Source organism: Panthera onca, chromosome A3, assembly GCF_046562875.1.
Source record: "Panthera onca isolate mPanOnc1 chromosome A3, mPanOnc1 haplotype 2, whole genome shotgun sequence".
In the NCBI taxonomy this organism is placed as follows: Eukaryota; Metazoa; Chordata; class Mammalia; order Carnivora; family Felidae; genus Panthera; species Panthera onca.
Genome location: NC_138341.1, coordinates 49,846,530 through 49,870,275, shown reverse-complemented (window position 1 = coordinate 49,870,275; position 23,746 = coordinate 49,846,530). Strand labels below are relative to the sequence as shown.

The window sequence follows — 23,746 nt, the reverse complement described above, 5'->3', positions numbered from 1 at the left end:
AACTCATACAGGAACACAGAGTATCTAGAGAAAAGTTTGGGTTCCTCCACTCCTGTGCTGGGCCCCACTTCCCTTCTGCTGCAACCTTTATGCGGGATCCAGAGAGGTTTGGAGGGCGTGGGGAGGAAGAGTGCAGAGGCCAGACCCCATGGCCGGGAGGGGGCGCTGCAGGCAGAAGTGGAGAAGGTTCCCGCAGGTGGGTGAGGGGAGAAGCCTAAAGGACGGCTGGCGTCGCCGTCAAGCCTGGGGTGGGCACCTTCCCGTCCAGATAAGCTCTTCCCCGATTTCGTGCATGGCTGGCATCTCTCCGTCCTCCCCGCTGCTCCCTCCGCCGGCCCCGCCGCCACTGCCGCCGCTTCCCGCGCCGCCTCCAGCAACCGCTCCGCCTCCGCCCACAGAGCCGTTCATCTGGCCTAGCTCCGTCAGGGAGAACACGGATTTCCTGTACGGAGCAAGGGGCAGGTGACAGCAGGGCTCCCAATCCTGGGACAAGCTTAGCTGTTCTAGAACTGTTTGGAGAACACCTCTGACCTCGCCCACAAAAATCGTGAAGTATCTTAAAATGCAGAGACAAATGCCGAAAATGAACTTGCAATACCCATGCACGGGTCACCCACACTTTATAGATGTTCATATGAAGCATATTGCTTGCTTTTTTTTTTTTTTTTTTTTAGAGCAATAAAACGACACCAGAAAAAGAAATAGTATAAACTAATTCATGCTGACCAGAAAAGCCAGAGACAGACAGACTCGGAGCTCCCTTTGTACCACTGCCCTCTTCTGCCACCCCTCCATCCACATACATACCTCTTATCAGCAGAGGGCACTTTCTTGGGGGGCTCAATTCGGATATTTGGGTCCCATTCTCCAGGGGGAAGGACGATGACCTCATCCAGAAATTCATCAATCCCTGCTATCAGATCTTCCCGATTTCGGGCTTTATAGGCCACGTCACTGAAGAGCTGGGGAGGAAAGAGTAAGGGGACGTCTTGCTGACTGTCTGCTTCTTATCCACATCCTGGGAACACATCACATATAGTTTTGGAGAAGATTCCTCTGAACCATTGCTCCTGCCAGCTTACCCTCTGTCTTTGAGGTAAGGACAGAGCCCCTCAGGTGAAATTAGATACAGTGGGGAACAGCAGGGCCTTGGGGGAAGACCTGAAGGCCAGGTCTCTGTGCCCTAGCTGTAGGACTTTGGTTGAGTCACTCAACCTTTCTGTTGTCAGTTTTGCACACAGCAAGCTCATTAGAAAACCTATGCAGAGTCCAGTCCAAGAAGCTCAGATACTTTAAATCTGATTATAACTTCCTAGCCCCTCAGCCTTGGAGGGTCAGGCTGCATCATTCCAGGTTGTTTCCAGGGTGTTCTTTCTGATTTACAGATCATGCCTGTGTTTAAAGTCCTCTAGGCTCCCCACCACCCCAGGCACAGAGGGAACACTAAGCTGTGCCTACAGGCTCTGTGTAGTCTCTAGCTCACCTCTTGCTCTTGAAGCTCTTACACTGAGCCTAAGTCAAACCACTTTTATCCAGCGTCTCCATCTTCAAGCTTTGGCTCTTGTTCTCTTTGTCTGGAATGCCTGCCTCTTAGGCTTATGCAAGGTCTATGTAACTCCTGCTCATCCTTAGCTTAAAGGCCCCTCCTATGTGAAGCCTCACCTGGCTGCCTGGACAGTTAGCATATGGTTCATTTTAGAATTACAGGTCTGTCTCTCCCACTTGATTAGTGCTCCTAAAGGGCAGGGACTGTTCCCTGATTCTTATAACCCTCAGTGCCTTGCACAAGCCTGGCACACAGTAGGTGCTCATATGTGCCTTTTGGATAAGTGAGTGAATAAAGGCACAGTGCTTGTTGCAGGAGCCATGACATTCTGGAGTACGTGCTTCTTGTTCCCACTTACATCGTCTACCATGAGGGTTGCAATGGCACGGCCAATTTCATTGTAGGATTTTGATCTCCCAGAAGGTCCAAGCAATATGAACAGAAATCTGCAAAAATATGATGGAGGAGGAGGAGGAGGAGGAGGCAGAGGAGGAGGAAAGTGAGAAGGAAAAATAGAAGCAGGTGAAAAGGATTCTCTGGCCCTGGACATGATTCATTCTTAACTCATGAATTGACCATACACTTGTCCCTTCCCTCCTTTGAATCCCACACTTGCTTTGCAGAGGCACCTCTTCACTCCCTCCAGCTCCCACTTGAGCATCCTCACCATTGTCTTGTTGTCCAAGCCCAGCCAATGGTGTCTGTCTCAGCTGTTGGCTTCTTTTTTTAATGATTATTTAAAATAAAATCTAAAATACTGCCCTAGTCAGAAGACTTTCTTCCCCAGCAATTCCCTAATTTTCCTTCCACATTTTAGGGGTGTCTCCAATAGCACTTTGGGACCACTGCCTGGACAGCTGGCTTCCTTCAAGCGGGTGTGGGGGCAGATTTCAGTGGCCCTCACCTGGTGGGGACAGGGACCTCAGTCACTCCTCCCAGCATGGCTGACTGGATGAGACGCACAAAGGCAATAAATGGCTGGTCCAGGAAGTCCACCTCACCCACGAGTACATTGGAGGCTTCTGAGTCCTTGGGGATCTTCTTCATGAATTTGTTTTTCCGCTGGTCAGGGAGGGGAAAACAAGATACCCATGGATACTCACATCAGTGGTTTCAGCTCTCAATCCCTCACCCCCCTTCAGATTGCTGTGAAGGCCTAACTTTAAAAAAATTCTCCATGCACTTCTCAAGAGACTGAAGTAACCAAACACTTTCCCTATTCTTCAGATGAGGAGACTCAAAATTGGTTAACCCCAGGACCAAGTAAGCCTTAGTAGATGGGAAGGAACAGGCGATGATCTGAACCCTAAGATATTCCTTGATGGGGGAAAACTTTGCTCAACTGAAGTGTGAGTCAAGGGGTCAAAGAAGAGAGCCCAGGCTTGCTGGCCATCAGGCCTTATCTCCCAGCCCCCTGCAGCACAAGCAGATGGGAGTCTTGGCTCTTCCACACCAGGTGCCCAGCCCTCCCTCTCTGCCCTCACCTTGGGTGACTGTGGAAAGGATGAGGCCCATTCTGATGACAGGGAAGACATGCTTTGTTTTCCCTTTGCCATCAGCTTCCTGGTTGACAGGAGCCCCTGGACCCCACCTCCAAATCTGTGAGAGACTTCTGTGCCCCTGAGTAACCCCCAGGGGAACTCCCAGGAAACTCAGCTTCTGAGACTTTCCGACTTAAGACCACTGAGATGCTGGGGGCTAGTGTCTGTTCAGGGCAGGAAGGTCAAATAGGCAGAGCGAGTGGGGTCCAATATAAGAAGCACAGGAGGCAGGCCCTCATCCCAAACTTATTCCCACTCTGTCCGTGTATGACTTCATTCCTAGGGTTAAGATACTGACTCCTCCTGAGTTCTCTTTTATAATGAAAATGCCTCAGGGACAGTCATGTACAAGCCTCTTCTCAGTCTTTAACATCATAGGTTACGTTAGTTTTTCAGATTGCTTCTCCTTGGGTACAAGGGGATGAACAAGGGACAGAGTTAATTTTGTACAGAGAGGATGGAGAGGAAGGCTTTTGTGGGGGCAGGGCTGGTGGAAGTCCAAAGTGGCCAACAAAGGAAGAAAGGGCCAGAAGGGGGAGACAAGTGCTAACGAGAGATCCCGTGGACACCTCAACATTGCCCCCCAATCCCTCCTTGTCTGGAATCTCTCCTATTTCTCATAAGCACAGTGTAGACACAGATTCCTTGTGTCTCTTCCTGTTCCATGTCCCTGGGCACAGGCAGGGGCTACTCTCTGATGCACTCATGGGGGGCATGATACAGACTGGGCAGCCTACCAGCAGAAGAAAAGGCATGTGAGCAATGGCTGCACCCTTATAATCTTTGAAATCTAAACAAATAAGCAAACAAAACTCTTCACAGCCACCCAGCTAATAGCACCAAGGACCCTAACAGTGAGAATAAGTATGGCCAGATGTTAAATGAGAAAGCCAGAGTCCCAAAGGTTCAAAAAGTCCCTTTGTTTCAGGCATAGTCAGCTGATTCATAAGGAGGTTCTTCAAGATGGAGGGTTGGGTGTGCCAAGCAGGTGTTGTCCCCCTGACAGGACAGGAGGAGGGGAGGGGTGGCAGGAATGCCCTGGACCTTGAAAACAACAATGCTTTGGCGTTATCCAACCAGCACATCCATAACCCAGGAGAGGAGAAGGGGCCCTTGCAGATTGTGACATGTTTGGTAAGGAGGTCGCCATGGTGGTGTCCCAGAAATGAGCCACACTGGCATTCTGGCCCTCGTGGCTTGGCGACAATCTGGACATGGGTTTGTCTAACCGGGGCCCTGCCGACCCCACTTCCTGAACTCCATGGGAACTCTGGTCCACCTCTGCTGAGTCTCTGCACACAGTGAATCCACGCTCTGCTCACTAGAAACCTGTTGACCTGTCTAGGGCAGGTGTGGAGTTTTAAAGAAAGATGGACCTAAAGGGCACCCACTGGCCTGCGAGCCATTGACACCACAACAAGCAATGCTGCTGCAAATACTGAGAAGCAGCATCACTCAATCAGTCGGGGGAGCTGGATGCCGGGCTCCAATCCCTAGATTGATACAGCTTTGCCTGGGGAAAGGGATAGCTAGCATTCTTATTACCACTTAGATATTTATTTAAATAGTCTCTGAAAGTCTTTTACTAGGCAATGTTTTCTTATGGTGGCTTTACCGTCTGTGTGCGTGACTATAGTAAAGTGGGTTTCCTCTCTAAATAATATTCCAGAATATTCCTTCCCAAGTCACCCCCAAACTAAGGACTCTAGAATCAGATTGCCTGGGTTAAATCATAGTTGTGTTACCTTTCAGCTACATGAACTTGGGCACATTATTTTACTGCTTTAAGCCCTCAGTGTCCTCATCAGTAGAATGGAGATGATAAGCATACCTTTGTGATGCAAACAAAAAGCTCTGTGCAATGTAGTGCATGCAGCATGTGGACCTGAAATGTTGGTTGATGCCGTTATTGTTATTATTTTAGCCACCAAAGGGACTTTGGGACTCTGACATGAGGGACTCTTTTTGTTTTGCTTTCCACCAAACTTGGGGGTGCCTTGAAGGCCTGGAGGTCACCCACGCTCCTGAGGGATTCTCATCAAATTTCAGGTTTCCTCCATCACCTTTCTTCCTATTTCTGGAGGCACAGGCAAGGGGACCATCAAGATGTATGAGGGTTGCAGTTGAAGGTGGCCGCCACTAGAGTTCCCCAGGGGCAAAGTCACAGGGTACCTTGGTTGTGGGCCTTAGAACTTGGACTCAACCTGTTTGTAGGATTCTGATCTCCTCATGGAGGTTTCAGCCAGGCTGGTGGGAGACAAGAACTGATGTCCTGCCCTGGCCTAGGAGAAGACACACTAGTGGGCAGTCCAGTCGATCCACTGGCAGTGTTGTCTCCACAGTCAGGCCCCACTGCTTTTCTCTGCCAACCCAAGTCCCCACTCCATCCTTAAATCCACGACCTCCATGCTTGGGGGTCGTGGAGAAGGTGAGACTGTGTCCTGGTCTTCTTCTGTCCAACAAATCCCAAGTTCAGGGACAGCTGGCACCTCATCTGATCATACTTCTCTGTCCCCCACTCCCTGAGCACCTGGCACAGAGCCAGCATGTAGGGCTTAGTGAGTACCTGACTGATGGGCTGGGCAGTCACAAAGGCAGCCCAGAGCCCCCACCTGGGTCCTCCCTGGGGACTCCTATTCCTTCATGGGAGTGGAGTTCTGCCCGTAGGGGCTCCCTGTCCCTGAAACCAAAGGCACCTTCCCACCCTGGGCCTTCACGGTGGCCAAGGACCAGGCCTTTACTACCTGGTCTGTGTTTGGGGTGCGAGAAATATCATTCATGCTCCTGCTCTGGGCGTGACCTAGGAGAGAAGGAAAAGAAGGTCCATCAGGGGAAGTCAGGCTCCTGCGGGTCCTTTTCCCTTGGTCCCTCCACATGCTTCTCCCGGCTTCATAACCAAAGCAAGACCCCCTGTCCCCTCATCGCTCGGCCCCTTGGAGCTAGCCTCTGCTCCTTTTCCTTCCCTTTCTTCCCTTCTACTGCAGGTTCTCCTTTCCATTCTCACCCCTCAGTCTGCTACACTCTGCTTTCTATTCCTCCACCCCACCTTCTTGGGCAGAGACCGAGATGTCTGCTCTGCGCCAGGCCCTGGAGGAGGTGAGGGACACAGACACATGATCAGGTGAGGTGCCAGTGTCACTGAGTTTGGGCTTGTTGGAGAAAGAAGACCAGTTTCACCTCTGTCCTCCATGACCCATATGAGTGTTTAAAAATGGCCAGGTGTTGGGGCGCCTGGGTGGCTCACTCGGTTGAGTGTCTGACTTCAACTCAGATCATGATCTCACGGCCCCATGTTGGGCTCTGCACTGACAGCTCAGAGCCTGGAGCCTGCTTCAGATTCTGTATCTCCCTCTCTCTCTGCCCCTACCCTGCTTATACTCTGTCTCTCAAAAATGAATAAACGTTAGAGATTTTTTTTTTCAAATGGTCAGGTATTTTCTGGCAGAAGGAAGGAACGTGGGGAGAACAGTGGTGACAAATTATTTGAACTGGCCAATTGTTCCTTCCCTAGCTGAGGCAGGAGAAAGTCAGCTCTCATTTCCCAGCAGCAGCCAAATCCAGCGGGCATTCTCAGATCTGTTATTTCTTGGCTTTCTGTGGCCTGTGGCAGCCCTAACTTCTAGAACTCTTTCCTCCCTTGGCTCCCTTCCTCTTACATGCATTCAGGATCCTCTCCTGCTGGGCTCAGGGCCTTGCTTTGCTTCATCCCTTGCAGAGTCTTCACCCCCTCCATCTTTGGTCAGTTACATCCACCCCCTCCACCCCCATCACTTAATGTCTACACTGGGCTGAGGATGCCCAGATTGGGTCTCCACTCCATACCTCTCCCCTGATCCCCAGACTCTGTTGTGCAGCCCCACCTGGGACCTTAAACTCCACATACCAGGTAATGGAACTCACTGGCTTCCATCAAATGACTCCCCCTCCACATCTTAGTCTGTTCAATGCCCCTCCCTCCTATCCACCCCACCTAGGTGCTGGCCTCACCTCCTCATTTCCTGTTTCTCCTGGTCCTTGCATCCCACTTTGGCCCTGTCCTCTCCAGTCTTGCTCTGACAGTCTCTCACTTTCGATCTTGTCCCCCTCTAGTTTATTCTTTCTCAAATAAGAATCTGATCATGGTGTGCCTCTGCTGAAAATTTCTCAGGGGACCCCATTACCTTCACCATAAAGACAGGCTCCTTCTGCAGCATGTGTGTGTACACTCTCTTCGCTTTGACCCTCTTGCCCTCAGGCCCTGCCCTCCTGGTAAAGTGAACGCTCACTTCACAGTGCCTTCCTTCTGCTGTTAGTTTCCTTTGTTTGGAGCAGCCTCCTCCTTCTATGCCCCCACCCCACTGCATGCTTCTAGAAAATCCCTATTTATTCCCCAAGATTCAGACGTGTCTCCTCTCTGAGCCTTCCAGGGCCCACCCTTGGCATGGGGTGGTGTGCACACAGAATGTTTTATCTGGGTCTCCACTGCAGTATTGGGCACAAGGGTGACCTCAGACACAATGAACAACTGGGAGGAAGGCTTGCCCCAAAGCCATTTGCTGCCTCCTGGCATCCCTACATGGAATAACCAATGCCAGGAAGACTAAGTGTGTTCTGGGGTCACCAACAACAAACAGAAAAGACTACCTGAGGCCTTGGGCAGGGCCCACACTGCCCTCCAAATCATTCCTTGAACCGGGTCAGGGTACAGGTGGCATAACCTGTACATACCTTGGCATTTTAGTAAAAGTATTTAAAGGAACATACTCCTCTCACTCATTTTTCTTTCCATTTTGCAACTTCTCTCTTTTCTTTGCTTCACAGCTTACCTGTCAGTTACCACCCCCCCACACACCCCCATGAATTGCCTGAAAAGCCCTGTCTATGACTTTGTACTTTACAAGCCCCCTCACCCATTTCCTCAGGGGGCTGTGATTGCCAGCATCCCACCTTTGTGGTGCACAAGACTCTCACCCAGGGATGGCAGTGTTCTCTGACTGTCCCGGGGGAAAGTTCTTAGCTTGTATCTAATTCAGTTTCAAGGAAGACTTCTTACCAAAAATGCGGCTAATGATCAGTTTGGTGAAGACAAAGGTAGAGACTAAGATAAAAAATGCCTAGCACATAGGATTGTTATTGATTATGCCAGCACTTGATTTAGAGTTGCATTATTCAGAGTAGTTACATAGAAACGTAGGGTAGTGAGTTAGGTCCTGAGGACAGCCTTAGGTTTGAGGTGAAGGTTAGATTTCTCCTGATGCCTGTCCTGAAAATTCTAGACAGGTCCTGACCTTTATCTCCTCCAACTCTGAAAGTCTATGGAAGCCGACATAGAACAAAGCTGTCTTGCAGCAGCCAAGAACACACTCACACAGCCTTCCGTAATTGGCACTTTGCCGCATCCTCAGGTCCTCGGTGGAGTGGTGTAGGCTTGGACCAGCCACTGGGCTCCGGGCTGGGCTGCGATCTGGGAGGAGGAACAGAAGGGATTTGGCTTCAGCAGACTTGATCTACAGCACAGCCCCTGCAGTTAGCATGGTCATTCCACCTAAACAAAGCTGGGCTGTGAGATGCATCTCTTCCCCTTTCAGGAAGAAAGTGTATTTTGGTTGTTTTGTGTTCTGTTTTTGAAGTTAATAGTCTGAACAAGATTACAGAAAATATTTGTACTCTTGAGAGTGAGACACACAATTGTTAAATAGGCAGCAGGTGTTGTAGACTGCCTGGGTTCATCCCTGACTCCACCATTTACTTGCTGTGTGACCTTAGGCAAATAACTTAACCTCTTGGTGCCTCAGGCTCCTCATCTGTAAAATGAGGATGAGGATAACAAGACCAGTACCTAGCCACAGGATTATTGTGAAGATTAAGTGAGTTAACACATGTGGACACTCAGAACAGTGCTTGGAACATGGTAAGTGCTATGTACCTGCTAGTATATGCTAAACACTTTCCATTTTAAAACAATTCATCTAAAGAAATTGCTCAAGGTTCTTCATTTAGCAACCTTCTGAACTTTTTTCTGATTACTGCATTTATCTAGTATGTTCAGCAAGGCTGCTATCTGGACACTTTGACTCTGCAATATCAACAGTGGAGGGTTGCAGGTTTGAGCTATGTGTGTGGAACAATCCATTCTCCCTAATGACCCAGGCTCTGCTAATCAGAGTAACACAGCTGCCAGATTTACAAGCCCTGGCACACTTGAGATGAACCCAGAACCTTCTACCACCTTGATGTGCTTAATTTTCTGACAAGGCTTTTGGCTCTTCTTGGGGGTTCAATGGGAAACTTTTCAACTCTTTCCATAAACATGCCATCTTCACCAGCATTTTGCAAGCCTGACCACACATGAGAATCTCCTGGGGAGCTTTCTAAACTTCCTGTTTCCAGGCCATACCTCAGACCAACTGAATCCAACTCCCAGGGTGGGGTCTATGCATTGGGACATGTTTCATAGCCCCACGTGATTGCATTGTGCAGCACAGGCTGAGAACCAACTCTCTTCCTAGGAATGGTTCTGCTCTGGTGGTGGGGATAATTTTGGGATATGGCTGGAGTCTCTGCAGGCCTGCTGGAGAAGGAGGCTGAGGGATCCCCAGAACCTCAGAATTTTTCCAGGATCATGAAGTCCAGGGAGCCTCCAAGTTGCTAAGACCCTGCAGCCACCGAAGAAAGCTCACCTGGAGGCTGGGACCTGACACAGGCCCCCACATGCCCAATGCCCACCAGCATATGGCCCAACTCACTGGTGGTGGAAGAGACGGACTTTCCAATGTCAACCAAAGAGCGATGGATGGGCTTTTTGGTTTGGTGACGGTGTTTCCTCAGGAGGACATAGCTGACCCTCTCCCGAAGCTCTGGTCGCAGGAGGCCGTCCTCAATTTGCTTCTTGATGACATCATCTAAGTGGGGAACAGACATGCCTCGTCCATGTGGGACAGAATGACCAGGGGTATGGGAGTCTTCGGTTTCATTTGTTATTAGTGGGATTAAAAGTGACTAAAGGAAGCAGGAGATGTGGAAATAGTCCTGGCTTGCCACAAACTGCAGAAACATGGGCAAGTCACAACCTTTGGGTATGTGCATGTCTGTACATGTGTGTGTGTCTGTGTGTATGTATGTGTATATAAAATTCTATGCTCTATCAGTGCTATTGTGAAAAGTAAACGAAATACCCTGAGAAGCACAAAACTACTGTGTTCAATGGTTTTAGTCCTAACATGAATTCCTTTTAGAAAAGTATTTCAGGCAAAATACTGGTGGCAAATTTCTGAACAAAATTCATAAGACGTTTTAGGGATAATAAGGTGAGCCACCCCCTCCTTCACCACTCCACTAAATAAGAGCTAATTTCCTAAAGATGAATGATGATCCATTTACTCTAACAAGCAACAGGTTGCCATGGCAATAGGTGTCTCTGAGAACACTAGAAAGCCCATCTCCTTTTTGCTCCATTGCTGGATGGCATTCATAGGATGGTCTTTTCCCCATTGGAGCTCTACATGGGACTGAGACTGTTTTGGGAGCGTCAGACCCAAAGCCTGGTTTCTGCAGGATGAAGTGGGTGCCACACAGACCCAGAGTGGGCATAAGGCGGCCATGGCTTTCAGAGGCCCCAGTGGTCCCTGCCTCACCTATGATCTGTGGTAAGGAGCCACTGTCCAAATCCAGCAGCACCGTCCCCGTCTGCAAGCAGGTCCGGAGCTCGAAGAGGCTGTGCAGCGACAGTGTGGACACATGGGGCTTGCTCCAGCGCTCGCCTCCTTCCTCTACCTTTTCTTCAAACTTTATCCACCTGAAAGGGGTTAGGATGGGGCTTAGTGTGGCCAGCACCCTCTGGAGGAGCACCTGTTAGTTCCCCTCAGGGCGAGGGATGTTGGCCCGCAACTCATCTGCTGCATGTTGTTGGGACACTGGTGCTAGACTGACAGGCAGAGGATCTTGGGAATTCCCTCACTCCATCCCCACTTCCTCTGATGATGGCATGCTCAGGGCACAGTGACATCCAGAGAATGACCATAAATGGGCATGAGGGATCTTTTTGGGGTGGCAGAAATGTTCCCAAACTGGATTTGGTGATGGTTGCACATCTGTACATTTACTAAAAATTATTTAATTGTACATTTAAAATGAGGGAAGTTGACCTTAAAATATAATAATAAAGCTGTTTTGTGTAAAAAAAAAAAAAAAAAAAAAGTATCTGAAAGACCTAATTGTGAGACAGGGAACCATCAAAATCCTAGAGGAGAACATAGGCAGCAACCTCTTTGAGCTTAGCCAGAGCAACTTCTTACTAGACACATCTCTGAAGGGAAACAAAAGCAAACATGAACTATTAGGACTTCATCAAGATAAAAAGCATCTGCACAGCAAAGGAAACAATCAACAAAATTAAAAGGCAGCCTATGGGATGGGAGAAGATATTTGCAAATGACACATCTGATAAAAAGTCAGTATCCAAAACCTATAAAGAACTTATCAAACTCAACACCCAAAAGGCAAATAAGCCAGTGAATAAATGGGCAGAAGATATGAATAGACTCTTCTCCAAAGAAGACATACAGATAGCTAACAGACACGTGAAAAGATACTCAACATCACTCATCATCAGGGAAATACAAATCGAAACCATAAGATACCACCTCATACCTGTCACAATGGCTAAAATTAACACAAAAAATAACAGGTGTTGTTGTGGAGAAAGGGGAAGCCTCTTGCACTATTGGTGGGAATGCAAATTGGTGCAGCTACTCTGGAGAACAATATGAAGGTTCCTAAAAAAACTGAATATAGAACTACCCTATGATCCAGCAATTGCACTACTAGGTATTTACCCAAAGGATACAAAAATACAGATTTGAAGGGGTACATGTCCCCCAATGTTTATAGCAGCATTATCAACAATAACTAACAATGGAGAAAGCCCAAATGTCCATTGGCTGATGAATCGATAAACACACACACACACACACACACACACACACACACACACACACACACACAATGCAATATTACTCAGCCGTAACAAAGAATGAAATCTTTCTATTTGCAACAACATGGATGGAGCTAGATGTATTATGCTAAGCGAAATAAGTCAAAGAAAGACAAATGCCATGATTTCACCAATATGTGACATTTGGACGAACATATGGGAAGGTGGGGGGTGGGGAGGAAGAGGAGAGAGGGAAACATACCACAAGAGACTCTTAACGATAGAGAACAAACTGAAGGTTGATAGAGGGAGGTAGATGGGAGATGGGCTGGATGGGTGATAGGTATTAAGAAGGGCACTTGTAATGAGCATTGGGTATTGTATGTAAGTGATGAATCACTTAATTCTACTCCTGAAACCAATATTGCACTGTGTGTTAACTAAATAAAATTTTTTTTAAAGTATCAACTGGAACCTGGTTACTCAGGGCTGGTCACACATGTGTTCAGTGTCTGCCTTATGTGGTGTGGTTCACTGGGAGCAGAGAAAGCATTGCTGACAAAAAAAGTATTTCCCCATGGCTTCTACTGCGGGGCATGAAGATTCTACACGTCCACTCTGGGTTTTGGTTCTGAAAGTTCATGTTAAAATACAAATGTCATTTGGGGAAGGAAAGAAATTAAACCAAGGATGTGTAGGAATTTGTTCTTTCTGGAAGACTTGGCATCAGAGGCTGAGTTGAGGAGTGGAGTGAGATGGCCTTGGACAGAGGCAGCCGTGGCTGCAGTGACCCGTATCTCCCCTGCAGAGGGCAGCACCACACAGCCTGGAAAGCTGCCAGGAGAGCAAGGTTAGCAGGCTCCATTTTGCAAGATGTCAACCCCCAACTTACTGGGTAGCTTCAAGCTATTCCAGTCAAAATCCTAAAAGAGTATTTTGGGGCCCTAATTCTGAAGTTTGTCTAAAAGTGGTTGAAGAAAGGCTAAATAGGAAGAAGAACGGATGGACATGCTTTTAGCAGATAAACTTGCCGAAAAGCTGGAGTACTTAAAATAGTTTATTTCCAGTCTAGATATAGACAAAAGGATCAATGAACAACAGTCCAGAAACAGACCTGGGCCCACTATGGGAATGTGGGTTTTTATAGGAGTTGTTTAAAAGATGACCAACCTAAAAATAAAAAAACCCATAACCTCTCAACCTACTTCTCACCAAACACAGTATTAAATTCTACGTAGGTTAAAATCTAAACATAAAATTAAATCTATGATGGAATATTATGGACTCTTAAAAAGAAAGGAAACTCTAACACATGCTACAACATGGATGAACCTTGAAAACTTTATGCTAGGTGACATAAGCGAGGCCTAAAGATAAACATTATATGATTTCCACTTGCATGGAGACACAGGGTAGTTAAATTCACAGAGACAGAAACCAGAGTGGCGGCTACCAGAGGCTGAGGAGAGTGGGGAGTGGGAATTTGAGACAGTAGAGAGGTTCAGTTTTGCAAGATGAAAAAAGTTCTGGAGATGATGGTGGTGATGGCTGCAGAGCAGTGTGTATATACCTGAGGCCACTGAACCTTACACTTAACAATGGTGAAAATGGTAAAATTCATGTTTTATATATTTCACCACAATTCAAATAAATAATTAAAAATGTATAAACAACAATACGAATATACTAGAAGAGAATATGAAAGAGTCTTCTAATATTCTTAGTTGTACAGAAAGAATTCCTAGACAAGATGTGAAGCCACAAGGGGAAAAATGGACAGATTTTGTTACATAAAAATAAACTAAACTAAAACATCTGTATTACAAAATAAGACACAGTTCAAAGAAATGCAACATAGTGGGAAAACTGTTATAACACACAGGGCATCAAAAAAACTGGTATCTATACTGTAACAAAACTCCTTCACATCAATAAGAAAAAGTCAAATTACCCAAATGACGAGCAAACATTTCTGGAAAGAAATGAAGAGGGCCAAGAAGATTTTCAACTTTACTGGTAATTGAGGACATTTACATTATTGGAGATTAAATGACATTCTTTATTTCTCCTATTGGCAAAAATGAAAAGGGCTGACAACTTCCTGTGTTGGTGAAAACACAAGGGGATACAGGCAGGGCACTAACTTAGTAGATGTGCATGCACAGTGCATGTGTATGTAAACACAATGTGTGTATATGCTGTGTAGCAGCATGGTCTTGGTGTGGGGACTGGGCAGCTGCTTTTAACATTTAGTGTGCATGTCTTTTGCTGTAATGGTTCCATTTCTAGGAAATTAATGCAGAAATATCACAGTAGTATGTCTACAAGAATACTCAACTGCAGCTTTGTCCATTGAGGTGAAGAACTAGAGACCGCCAGTTTCCAGTAGGGCCATCGTCACATTGATTCCCTGCATCCCTGCCACAGAATACCCCTCAGAGGTCAAAAGTGTGAGGATGAATTATGCATACTGACAAGATAGATAATACCATGCCATTTCAGAAAGAAAGAAAGAAACAAACAAACAAACAAACACACATCTATTTGTTTGGCCACATGTGTCTAAAAGTGGCTGGCAGAAGCTTTGGAAGGCTACCTGTCAAATGGTTAACAAGATGGTTACTTCTGGGGAGAGGAGTGGGTTTGCTGGTGGGGGAGGGGTTAAGAGACTTTCACTCTGTTTGGGTTAATTCATGTAGCAACAGCACAGCCTATAGAGCCAGACAACCAGGTTTTGAATCCCAGCTTCATCATTTACTAGCTATGAACCTTATTTTGTTTTCTACAGGAATAACAGCATTAACTAATTAATATTATTAATAATTATTAACAGTAGCAATCAGAGCAGTGCCTGACATATAATGCTAATTCTGTTGGTGTTAGCTATTAATGTAGAAATAAAGAATATTGCTTTTGTCATTTTAGAAACAATAAAAGAAAGTAGAGGCATTCAAAGATCTCCCAACCAGAGAACACCGTGGTTGATATTTTGATGACTCCCATTATAGATCTCTGTGTGTATAAATGCATATGTGTACATGGGCACATACACAATTTTGCATTAATGACAGCACTGAAAAGGCAGAGTATCTACTGGACATTAATTCTTTCATGTCTATAAATACTGATATCATTTTAAAGGCTCTTTAGTATTTCGCTGTGTGAATGGACGACAACTGATATGAATAATCCTCACTTGGTGGACATTTAGGTTATTTCTAATTATTCTTTATCATATACAAGGCTGGACTGAATGTCCTTGGCCCAGCTCCATAATTTCCTTAGGATAAACTCTCAGAAATGGAACTGCTATGTCTGTACATTTTTAAGTGTAAGATATGCATTGCCAAACTCTTCTCCAGAAAGCTTCTGCCAATTTACACTTCCACCAACGTACAGGAAACCTCACATTTCTCTGAAGTCTCTCAAACCCTGGCATTGTCAGTCTTTCTTTAAGTTTATTTATTAATTTTGGAGAGAGAGGGAACACCAAGAATTTGGACATTTCTAACAAGTTTCCAGATAATGCTGATGCTGTGATCTAGGGATCGCACTTTAAGAAACATTGTCTTAGGGGGCACCTGGGTGGCTCAGTTGGTTAAGCGTCTGACTTTGTTGAGTTCATGATCTCGCAGTCTGTGAGTTCAAGCCCACGTTGGGCTCTGTGCTAACAGCTTACAGCCTGGAGCCTGCTTTGGATTCTCTGTCTCCCTCTCTCTCTGCCCTTCCCCAGCTCACACTCTGTCTCTCTCTAAAAAATGAATAAACAAAAAAATTTCTAAAAAGAACCACTGTCTTAGGATGATGATTCTTAAATTTAGGTGTACAGAAAAATACCTCAGATGCTTTTAAAATCTTGATTTCTAGATCTATTCTAGAAATCTTGATTTCTAGATCTATCTTGATCTATTACATCAGAATACCTGTATGGAACCCAGGCAACTTTGCAATAGACTGTCCTACATAACGTTCCTGACTTGTGGGGCTCAGAGGCTAAAACAAACAGTTAATTGTAGTCAATTGTGTTTCCTGGTTATTTTGATAGATACGTGCTTCCCCCAAATAGACATCAAGTTTCTTGAGGACAGGGACCATTGTTTCCTCACTGGTGTTCCCTTACAGTCTTTAAATGCTTGCTCCTTCCTGCTTGAGGGCAGTGAGGCCTCACTGATCACTTTGGGTGAAGTCCAGTTATGAGGAAATGACTGGGGAAAAGACACAATCATAGGGCTTAAGTGTGCTTAAAAATACTTAGAATGATCTGAGCAATGATCGTCATAGTCTAGTAACATCACAAACACACACATAGACCAGTGGGGCAGGAGCTGCCTCCTGATAGAAGCAGACACCTCAGACAGGAATCAGACAAGCCTGGACCCAACCACCTATTCACAGGAAATACAGGGGCAGATGAACAGGTTAAGCACCATCACAGAGACACAACAAAATCCAGAATGTGGAAAGCATATGGGAAAAATGCTGCTTCTTTAGCAATGACAACAATCACAAGGGAAAGAGGAGGAACCTGTAGAGAATGGCTTCAGAGACAGATCTCCCAAATGCAGTATGTGCACCAATTATATTTTAAAAATATGAGATAATCTGGGAGATATAGACACTGCCTAGGTAATTCTGTGAAAATAAAGAATTAGTGTCATTTAGAAAAAATATGTGACAGTGGTATTATGGTTGTATTAAAAAGAAAGAGGCCTTTACCCCAAATAATTGAAAACAGGGTTTTGAAGACAGTCTGCGGATCAGGACCCATGGTCACAGCAGCATTATTCATGATAGCTAAAATGTGGAAGCAACCCAAGTGTCCACTAATGGATGAATGGATAAGCCAAATGTGGTATATACATAAATGGAATATTATTGAGACTTAAAAAGGAAGGAAATCCTGGCACATCCCTCAACATGGAAGAACCTTGAGGATATTATGCAAAGTGAAATAAACCAGGCATGAAAAGACAAATATGGTATGATGCCACTTCTGTGAGGCATCTAGAGTGGTCAAAATCATGAAGACAGAAAGTAAAATGGTGGTTTCCAGGGGCTGGAGTAGGGGAATATAGGGGGAGTTACTGTTCAATGGGTACCGGGTTTCAGTTTTATAAGTTAAAAGAACCATGAGGATGGATAGTGGCGATGGCTGAATGTATTTAAAATCACTGAACTGCACACCTAAAAAATAGCTAAGATAGTACCATATTTTATCATAATAAAAAAATGGGAAGGGAAGGAAGAAAGAGGCCTTATCTTTTAGAAACACACACTGAAATATTTGCAGATAGAATGATATGGTGTATGGGATTTGTGTCAGTGTGATCCAGTGTGGGTGGAGGGGCGGGCAGCAAGGAGCAGGTAGAGACACAAGATTGGCCATGAATTATCTGGTAACCACTGAAGCTGGGTGATGGGTACATGGGGATTCATTCTACTACATACTACTTTTGTATACATTTAAATTTTCCATAGTTAAATGTTTAACCACTTTTCAGAATGAATAAAGGAATGGGCATTTTAGAAAGCCTTTGACCAAAGCCTGGCTTAAAAACACTCAGAAGCCTGATAAAATGGTTAATGTGTAATCCCAAACAACTCATTGCAAAGTGATCTTTACACCACAGTTGGCTTCAAAAGGTGGGGAATTAGAGTTGGAGAAGCAGGTCAAGTGGAAAGAAAATCTCCAGGCTGGAAAAGAACTCTAAGGATTTTGTCCAGGCCAGGGCAGGGCACCAGATGCCCTTCTCCCGTCTGGGATGGAGCTAAACAGAACCTTAAAGAGTCACATGTCACAGAAAGCAGTTCTCTGTCACGCAAAGAGGGTCTGGAATTGAGGCCTTTTCTGTGACTAGAAACTCAATCACAGATGCAATTAGAGAAGTCGCTGTTCAGTTTACACCAAGACTGATAAAAAGTGTCATGGGGCAAGCCACCAGTACAGCCAAGGCTTTCCAATACTCAACTCAGGATGTGAGAAGAAGAGGGAGGTTGTCCTTGTAGGCCCTGGAAAGGGCTAAAAACTAGGAGACCTAAATTCTAGTTCCATCCTCAGGTGGAGACTTAAATTCTAACCCCCACTGACCCTGCCCTGGCTAGTGCATCTGTGGCTCTTCACCTCCTCTGCATTAGTGTCATCTGGGAGCTTATTACAAATTCCAACATCTGAGGCCGAACCCCAGACTAATGACATCAGAATCTCAAGGGCCTGAGAATCGGACATTAGGACTTTTTAAAAGGAAGACCCAGGTCTTTAAGAGGACAGTGAACAGGACATTTTGTGTGGTTAGCTAAGAGTAAAATCTGGAGAATATAGAATATATCTGGAGAATATAAGTAAAATCTGGAGAAATTCTGATTGGGGTGAAGGTCCTTTCTTTCTGTGCTTATTTTGCATATAATCACCATTAAATTGTGTCCTGGTTAATTTGTTTGCAAAAACTCCCCTTAAAAGAGATCAAACCCTGCGTCAGGCTCTGAGCTGACACCCCAGAGCCTACTTAGGATTCTCTCTCTCCCTCTCTCTCTGCCCCTCCCCAGCTTGTGCACATTCTCTCAAAATAAATAAACTTACCAAAAATTCCTCTCAGAAAATCCTAAATTCAAAGATTAAAAAAATGTAATCTATAGAATGTGAACTTTAATGTTAAGGTTATGTTGCTTCGAAATGTTTAAGACTTATATTTGTACGAATTCATTGCTTAGATGAAGTTATGTTTACTCACCTAAAAGTTGAGAAGTACATGCCCACACTGTGGTAATTCTCCATCTACATGGCCTCCCTCACTGACCTTATTCTGTAACTCTCTCATCCCTACTCCATCACCCATTGTCCAAAGACTTGACTTCCACGTTTTAGTTACAAAGTATCAAGACATAGTGTTTTTGCTTGCTGCTAAGGCCAGTTGGTAATAAATTTTGTGACTTTAATGGATTGATTTCTTAAAAGTAATGTGAATGTGAGTTCTCCCCTATCATCCAGCAAAGCTATTTAACTGAACTTTGAGTCATATTAACACCTTGACTTTTCCAGCAGAAACCAAAGGCCAGTGTTAATTCTCCTATGGACCAATAAAAAATTTTCCTGGAGATGTGTGAGAAACCATTAGTATGTATGTGGAGTGGGGTACCTGGATGGTTCAGTCAGTAGAGCATCTGACTCTTGATCTCAGGGCCGTGAGCTCAAGCCCCACATTGGGCGTGGAGCCTGTTTTAAAAAAATGTATCTGAAATAATATAAAAAGTTGTTTCCATCCAAGACCAAGTTCGGAAATTTGTCTTCATATCGTCCCAGAGATGATTAGGTCCAAGGATACTGACTAATGTTAACCAAGTTCACAAGGATTGATGTATTAGCCCAAATTTACAATGAGATTTACAACGGTTATAGGGGTTAGGTACTGTCATCTTGCAGCCCTTGCATTCTCTCCTTACAGGCAGATGCATGGGGAAAGCCAAATTATCATCAGAAAGATATAGAATCAGAATTGAGGCTAAGTGACTCAAATGTTTAAAGACTCAGGATAAAATGTCTGGAACCTTCCATTTCTGTAAATGAGATTTGCCTGGGTCTGGGACCAGACAAGTGGGCACCTCTGTCATAGACTTTTCTGAAATGAACCCCACATGCTTTCATGGTTGACTAATTCCCTGTGATTGAAAGTCTTTCCTTTTGCTAGCATAGGAGTCCCCTCTAAGGGCCTTTGGTTATCCAGTGCGATCTGGGCACTGCTGGAGACCCACTTCTCAGAAAGAGTACCCAGTAGTCAGCTGGCAGGGATGAGGCAGAGGTGCATCATTCCAGGAGCCGTGTTGAGTGGGATGGGGGTGGTTACTCTGTGCCCAAGATCATGCATCTGGTGAAGGGTCCATCCTGCTGTACATCATGTCTTCATTCAGGGGTAAGGGGGAGCCCAGAGCTAAGTGAATGCCATCAGACACAGCTATTAGCAAATTCCTTACTGGCTCCTTCAGGGAAAGGCTTCTGGAGGCAAATCTCTCTGAAGGCCACTTGTTTGTGTGTCCAGGAGGTTTTTGTAATTACTCCCAAAGGACTGTCATTTATAGACTTGTCAGTCTCCCTCAGAGTCTGTTGGCACCTGCTCCTCACTGCCTCTCAGGAAAGGCCCTCCTCTCTACCTGGATGCTCTCTCTCGCTCACCTGTGCTATTCAGGCCCTAGTTCAAAGGCCACTTCTTCCAAGGCAAAGCTTGAAGAGACTGCTCCTTCCTCTGACCTCCCATCCTATCTTGTGTCATTTGTCACATGGCACTTACCATAACAACGGTGGCTAAAGCTTACAGAGCACATTCTATGCACCAGACATTATACCAAGTACTTTACATGTATTATCTCATTTTATCCTCAAATCAGCCCCTTGAGGAAGGTCTGTTACTATTCACACTGTCCACGTTAGGAGACTGGAGACTCAGAGGATAAGCTGCTCAAGGTCATGCAGCTTATAAAAGACAATGTTTACGGGCAAATCTTTTGACTCTAGAGGTCTGTTCTCACTACATCACAGCACTCCCCTTGGGTTTAGTTATCTATGTATGTGAGCACATGCCTGCCTTTTACACTAAATCAGGGGTCAAAAAACCCATGTCCTATGAATTAAAAGTGCCTCACAGTTTGCTTTTGTATGACCAGCTAGCTAAGAATGGTTTTTACAGTTTTCAAAGGGTAGTAATAAAGGAGGAAAAGGAGAAGAAAAAGAGGAAGGAGAGATCATATATGAGCAGAAAGCCTAAAATACTTACTATCTGTCCCTTATAAGAATTTTGTTGACACCTGCAATAGATCATAAGCATCTTGAGAAGAGATTCATTCCTGACTCATTTCAGTTCTCCCACAGGACCTAACACAACGTCCCCTAACATATTTTTAGAATGAAAGAAGAAAGGTGTGGATGAGATCAACTTTCCGAAGTTCTCCTAGACCCACAGATTAGAGCTTCCACTTTTCCACAGCCCTATGAGTTGATATAGAGCAGTAGTGACAGTAGATATCCACGTACAAAGATAGGATATGATCTCTGAGGTGCTTGTCTAAGAGGGGGGACAGGTTTGCAATACTCCACCACATATACTCTCATGGTGACTTGAAGAATTCTTAAAGTTCTGGTTGGCATTAGACACATGACTGTGGCCAAAGACTAGAGTACATAAAGCACATATCTTCACTACTATACATGTGAAAAAGACATATTTGGGGTGTCTGCTCTGCTTCCATACATGGGGATATGCTCCCCAAACCATGGCCAGCCTTCCCCATACCTCCCCATAACTCTGATTTGGGTCATAATGATGGGACAACCAAAGTTGGGCAAATCCAATGCTCTTTGAAGAATTAGGAATTGGGACTGAGAAATGGCTATGCATTGTGGAATGGTCCCTTGAGTAGATGTAAACACGGAAGCTAAGGAATGGCCAAGGATAGGGACAAATGGGAGAAGCCAGCTGCAGAGAATAAAGAAGCTGCCCAGAGAAAGGTAGAGCCAGAAGCAGAGAAAAAGGACAGCTTGGTTTCCTGGGACCAAACCTTGAGATATCTGACCCCTGGGTACCATGAGGTCAGCCTGTGTTCTGCTGATGCCTCCTTCTGTTGTGTAGGTTAGCTTGGGTGGGTGGCTGTTACTTGCAGCCTCAAATGTCCTAACAGTGACAGGGGCATTACCTTTCCCTTGGGCATCCTACACAGGCCCTGACAGCTCACTTGAGCTTAGACTATGGTTGTGAAGCTAGACATATCAGATGGGAAAGCTCTTGACTTTAGCACAAAGAGCTCCTGACTGACAAAGCATTTTCAGGAAGGTTTATTCCTTCAGCATCTCGGAGTCTGACAGTTCTTATCCTAATAAGACAGGAGACATAACCACTAAAATCAATGTGTGAACCTTGTTTTGATTTGAAGTTGTACAAACCAACAGTAAAGGGAGGTTTTGAGACAATTAGGGAAATTTGAATGTAGATGAAATATCATATTAAGGAATTGTTCTCAACTTTGTAAGGAGATATAATGGCATTGTGGTTGTGTTTACAAAGAAGTCTAATTTCATAAAGATGTGTACTAAGATGTTTCTAATGTCTGGGATTTTCTTTTTTTTATTAGAGAGAGAGAAAGACAGAGAGAGAGAAAATCCCAAGCAGACTCCATGCTCAGCACAGAGCCTGATGTGGGGCTCAGTCCCACAACCCATGACCAGAGTCGAAATCAAGAATCAGATGTTCAACCAACTGAGCCACCCAGGTACCCTTGGGATTTTCTTCAAAACACTGTGGTGAAAACAAACAACAAAATGGAATTCCTAAAAGCAAAAAAAAAAAAAAGTGATGGAGAAAAATTGATATTAATCTGTGACGGAGCTGGGTAATAGATACATGGGAGCTCATTATATTGTTCTCTCTACTTTTTGTGTTTGAAATTTTCCATAATAAAAAGTTATAGATAGATATTTAGATATTTAAAAGTAAAATATTATATACTTGGACTTAGATGAAAACATATTTACATACAAATATATATGTGGATTAATCAACTGGCATCTTGGCAAGCAAAGTGGTCTGATGGTGGGGTTTCTCCCTTCTTGACAACTGCATTTGTGGGAGCCACCCGAAGATGTCCTCAGTTGTGGGGAGGTGACCCTTCCTGCCAACTAGCTTCTAGGGGTTCTGAGGAACTGCCAGCCAGTCAAGCCACATCTGGGAAGACTCCTGTCCTCTCTCCTCACATAGCTAGCCTTCCTATCCCACTCACTGGTCAGCTAATCCTATCTTAGCATCCTGAGTCCACCAGGTGGTGGCCTTGTGTCACTGCCTGGCTGTCCACACAGGTGCAGACTGGTGCTTCTCCCACCCAATGGCAGGCCCTATGAAGGTGGCCCCTTCTGGTGTGTTAGGCCTCATGCAGCCCCCACACTGAGCTGTGTGCTAACTGTAAGTGATCACTAAATCCCTGGGGCACAGACACCCTGGCATAGCCCCTATTCTGTGTTTACACAGCTCACAGGTGAGAGCACTAGTTGCAACCTGGGCCTCTGAGGCCTGGGGGAACTTTGCCCACTTCTACCTGGGCCTTGATCCAAGTTCTTATTCATATACAATCACTATTTCCCACTTGCCCAGCATAAGGGTCAGGTATCAGTGTTTGACTAGTAGAGGGACAGGGAAGGACCATGTTAGATATTAGATGTGAAAATGGCTTGATAATAATGGTGTGACTATTCAGACCAGGAAATAAGCATCTAGTCAAAGTCAAACAACCTTAAAAACTTTCATCTGACCACAAATCTCCATGCATGGCTCCACTGCAATAAAACAGGAGGCTCCTGGCACTGCTTACCTGCCTCTGAACCACCTGGCAACGCGCAGCTCCTGCAGGAGCTCTTCTGCTCCCCTGTCTCCTCCAACGAGAGATGGGTCTGGCAATTACCAGCCCCCTACACTTCTGCTAGGAACTCCCAAGCCTCACTGAAGCCGCCCTGCCCTCTGCTCCTTGGGACCTGTCACATGGCTAGCAGCCTTTCTAGCTGCAGGCCCAGGACCCCGCACCCTCCACCCAACAGCTCTCTTCTGACTCTTGCATCTTTAAACCACTCTCCTTCACCTGGCTCCTTTCTGTCAGCAGTCAGCATACTCAGATCTCTCCTGCTCACAAAGAACAAAAGCCTCCCTTGAGAGACCTCTCTAACTGCCGCCTTTCACAGACAAGCATCTTACGAGAACTGTTCAACCGTACCCACCCTCG

At 45.4% G+C, this 23,746-nt stretch overlaps 1 protein-coding gene across 6 annotated transcripts in view; it reads right to left on the bottom strand.

The window, feature by feature from the left end:
• Nucleotides 1-23,746, bottom strand: part of SLC4A5 (solute carrier family 4 member 5) — a 105,648-nt gene that overhangs the window by 32,699 nt on the left and 49,203 nt on the right. For all 6 annotated transcript variants that reach the window (XM_078444618.2, XM_078444617.2, XM_078444620.2 and 3 more), the window contains 8 exons: nucleotides 10,701-10,861; nucleotides 9,813-9,968; nucleotides 8,435-8,530; nucleotides 5,832-5,887; nucleotides 2,451-2,608; nucleotides 1,905-1,992; nucleotides 808-962; nucleotides 257-442 (listed from right to left, as the gene is read on the bottom strand). In XM_078444618.2, the coding sequence (XP_078300744.1) occupies nucleotides 257-442; nucleotides 808-962; nucleotides 1,905-1,992; nucleotides 2,451-2,608; nucleotides 5,832-5,887; nucleotides 8,435-8,530; nucleotides 9,813-9,968; nucleotides 10,701-10,861 (1,056 nt within the window). The remainder of the gene's footprint in view (nucleotides 1-256; nucleotides 443-807; nucleotides 963-1,904; nucleotides 1,993-2,450; nucleotides 2,609-5,831; nucleotides 5,888-8,434; nucleotides 8,531-9,812; nucleotides 9,969-10,700; nucleotides 10,862-23,746) is intronic.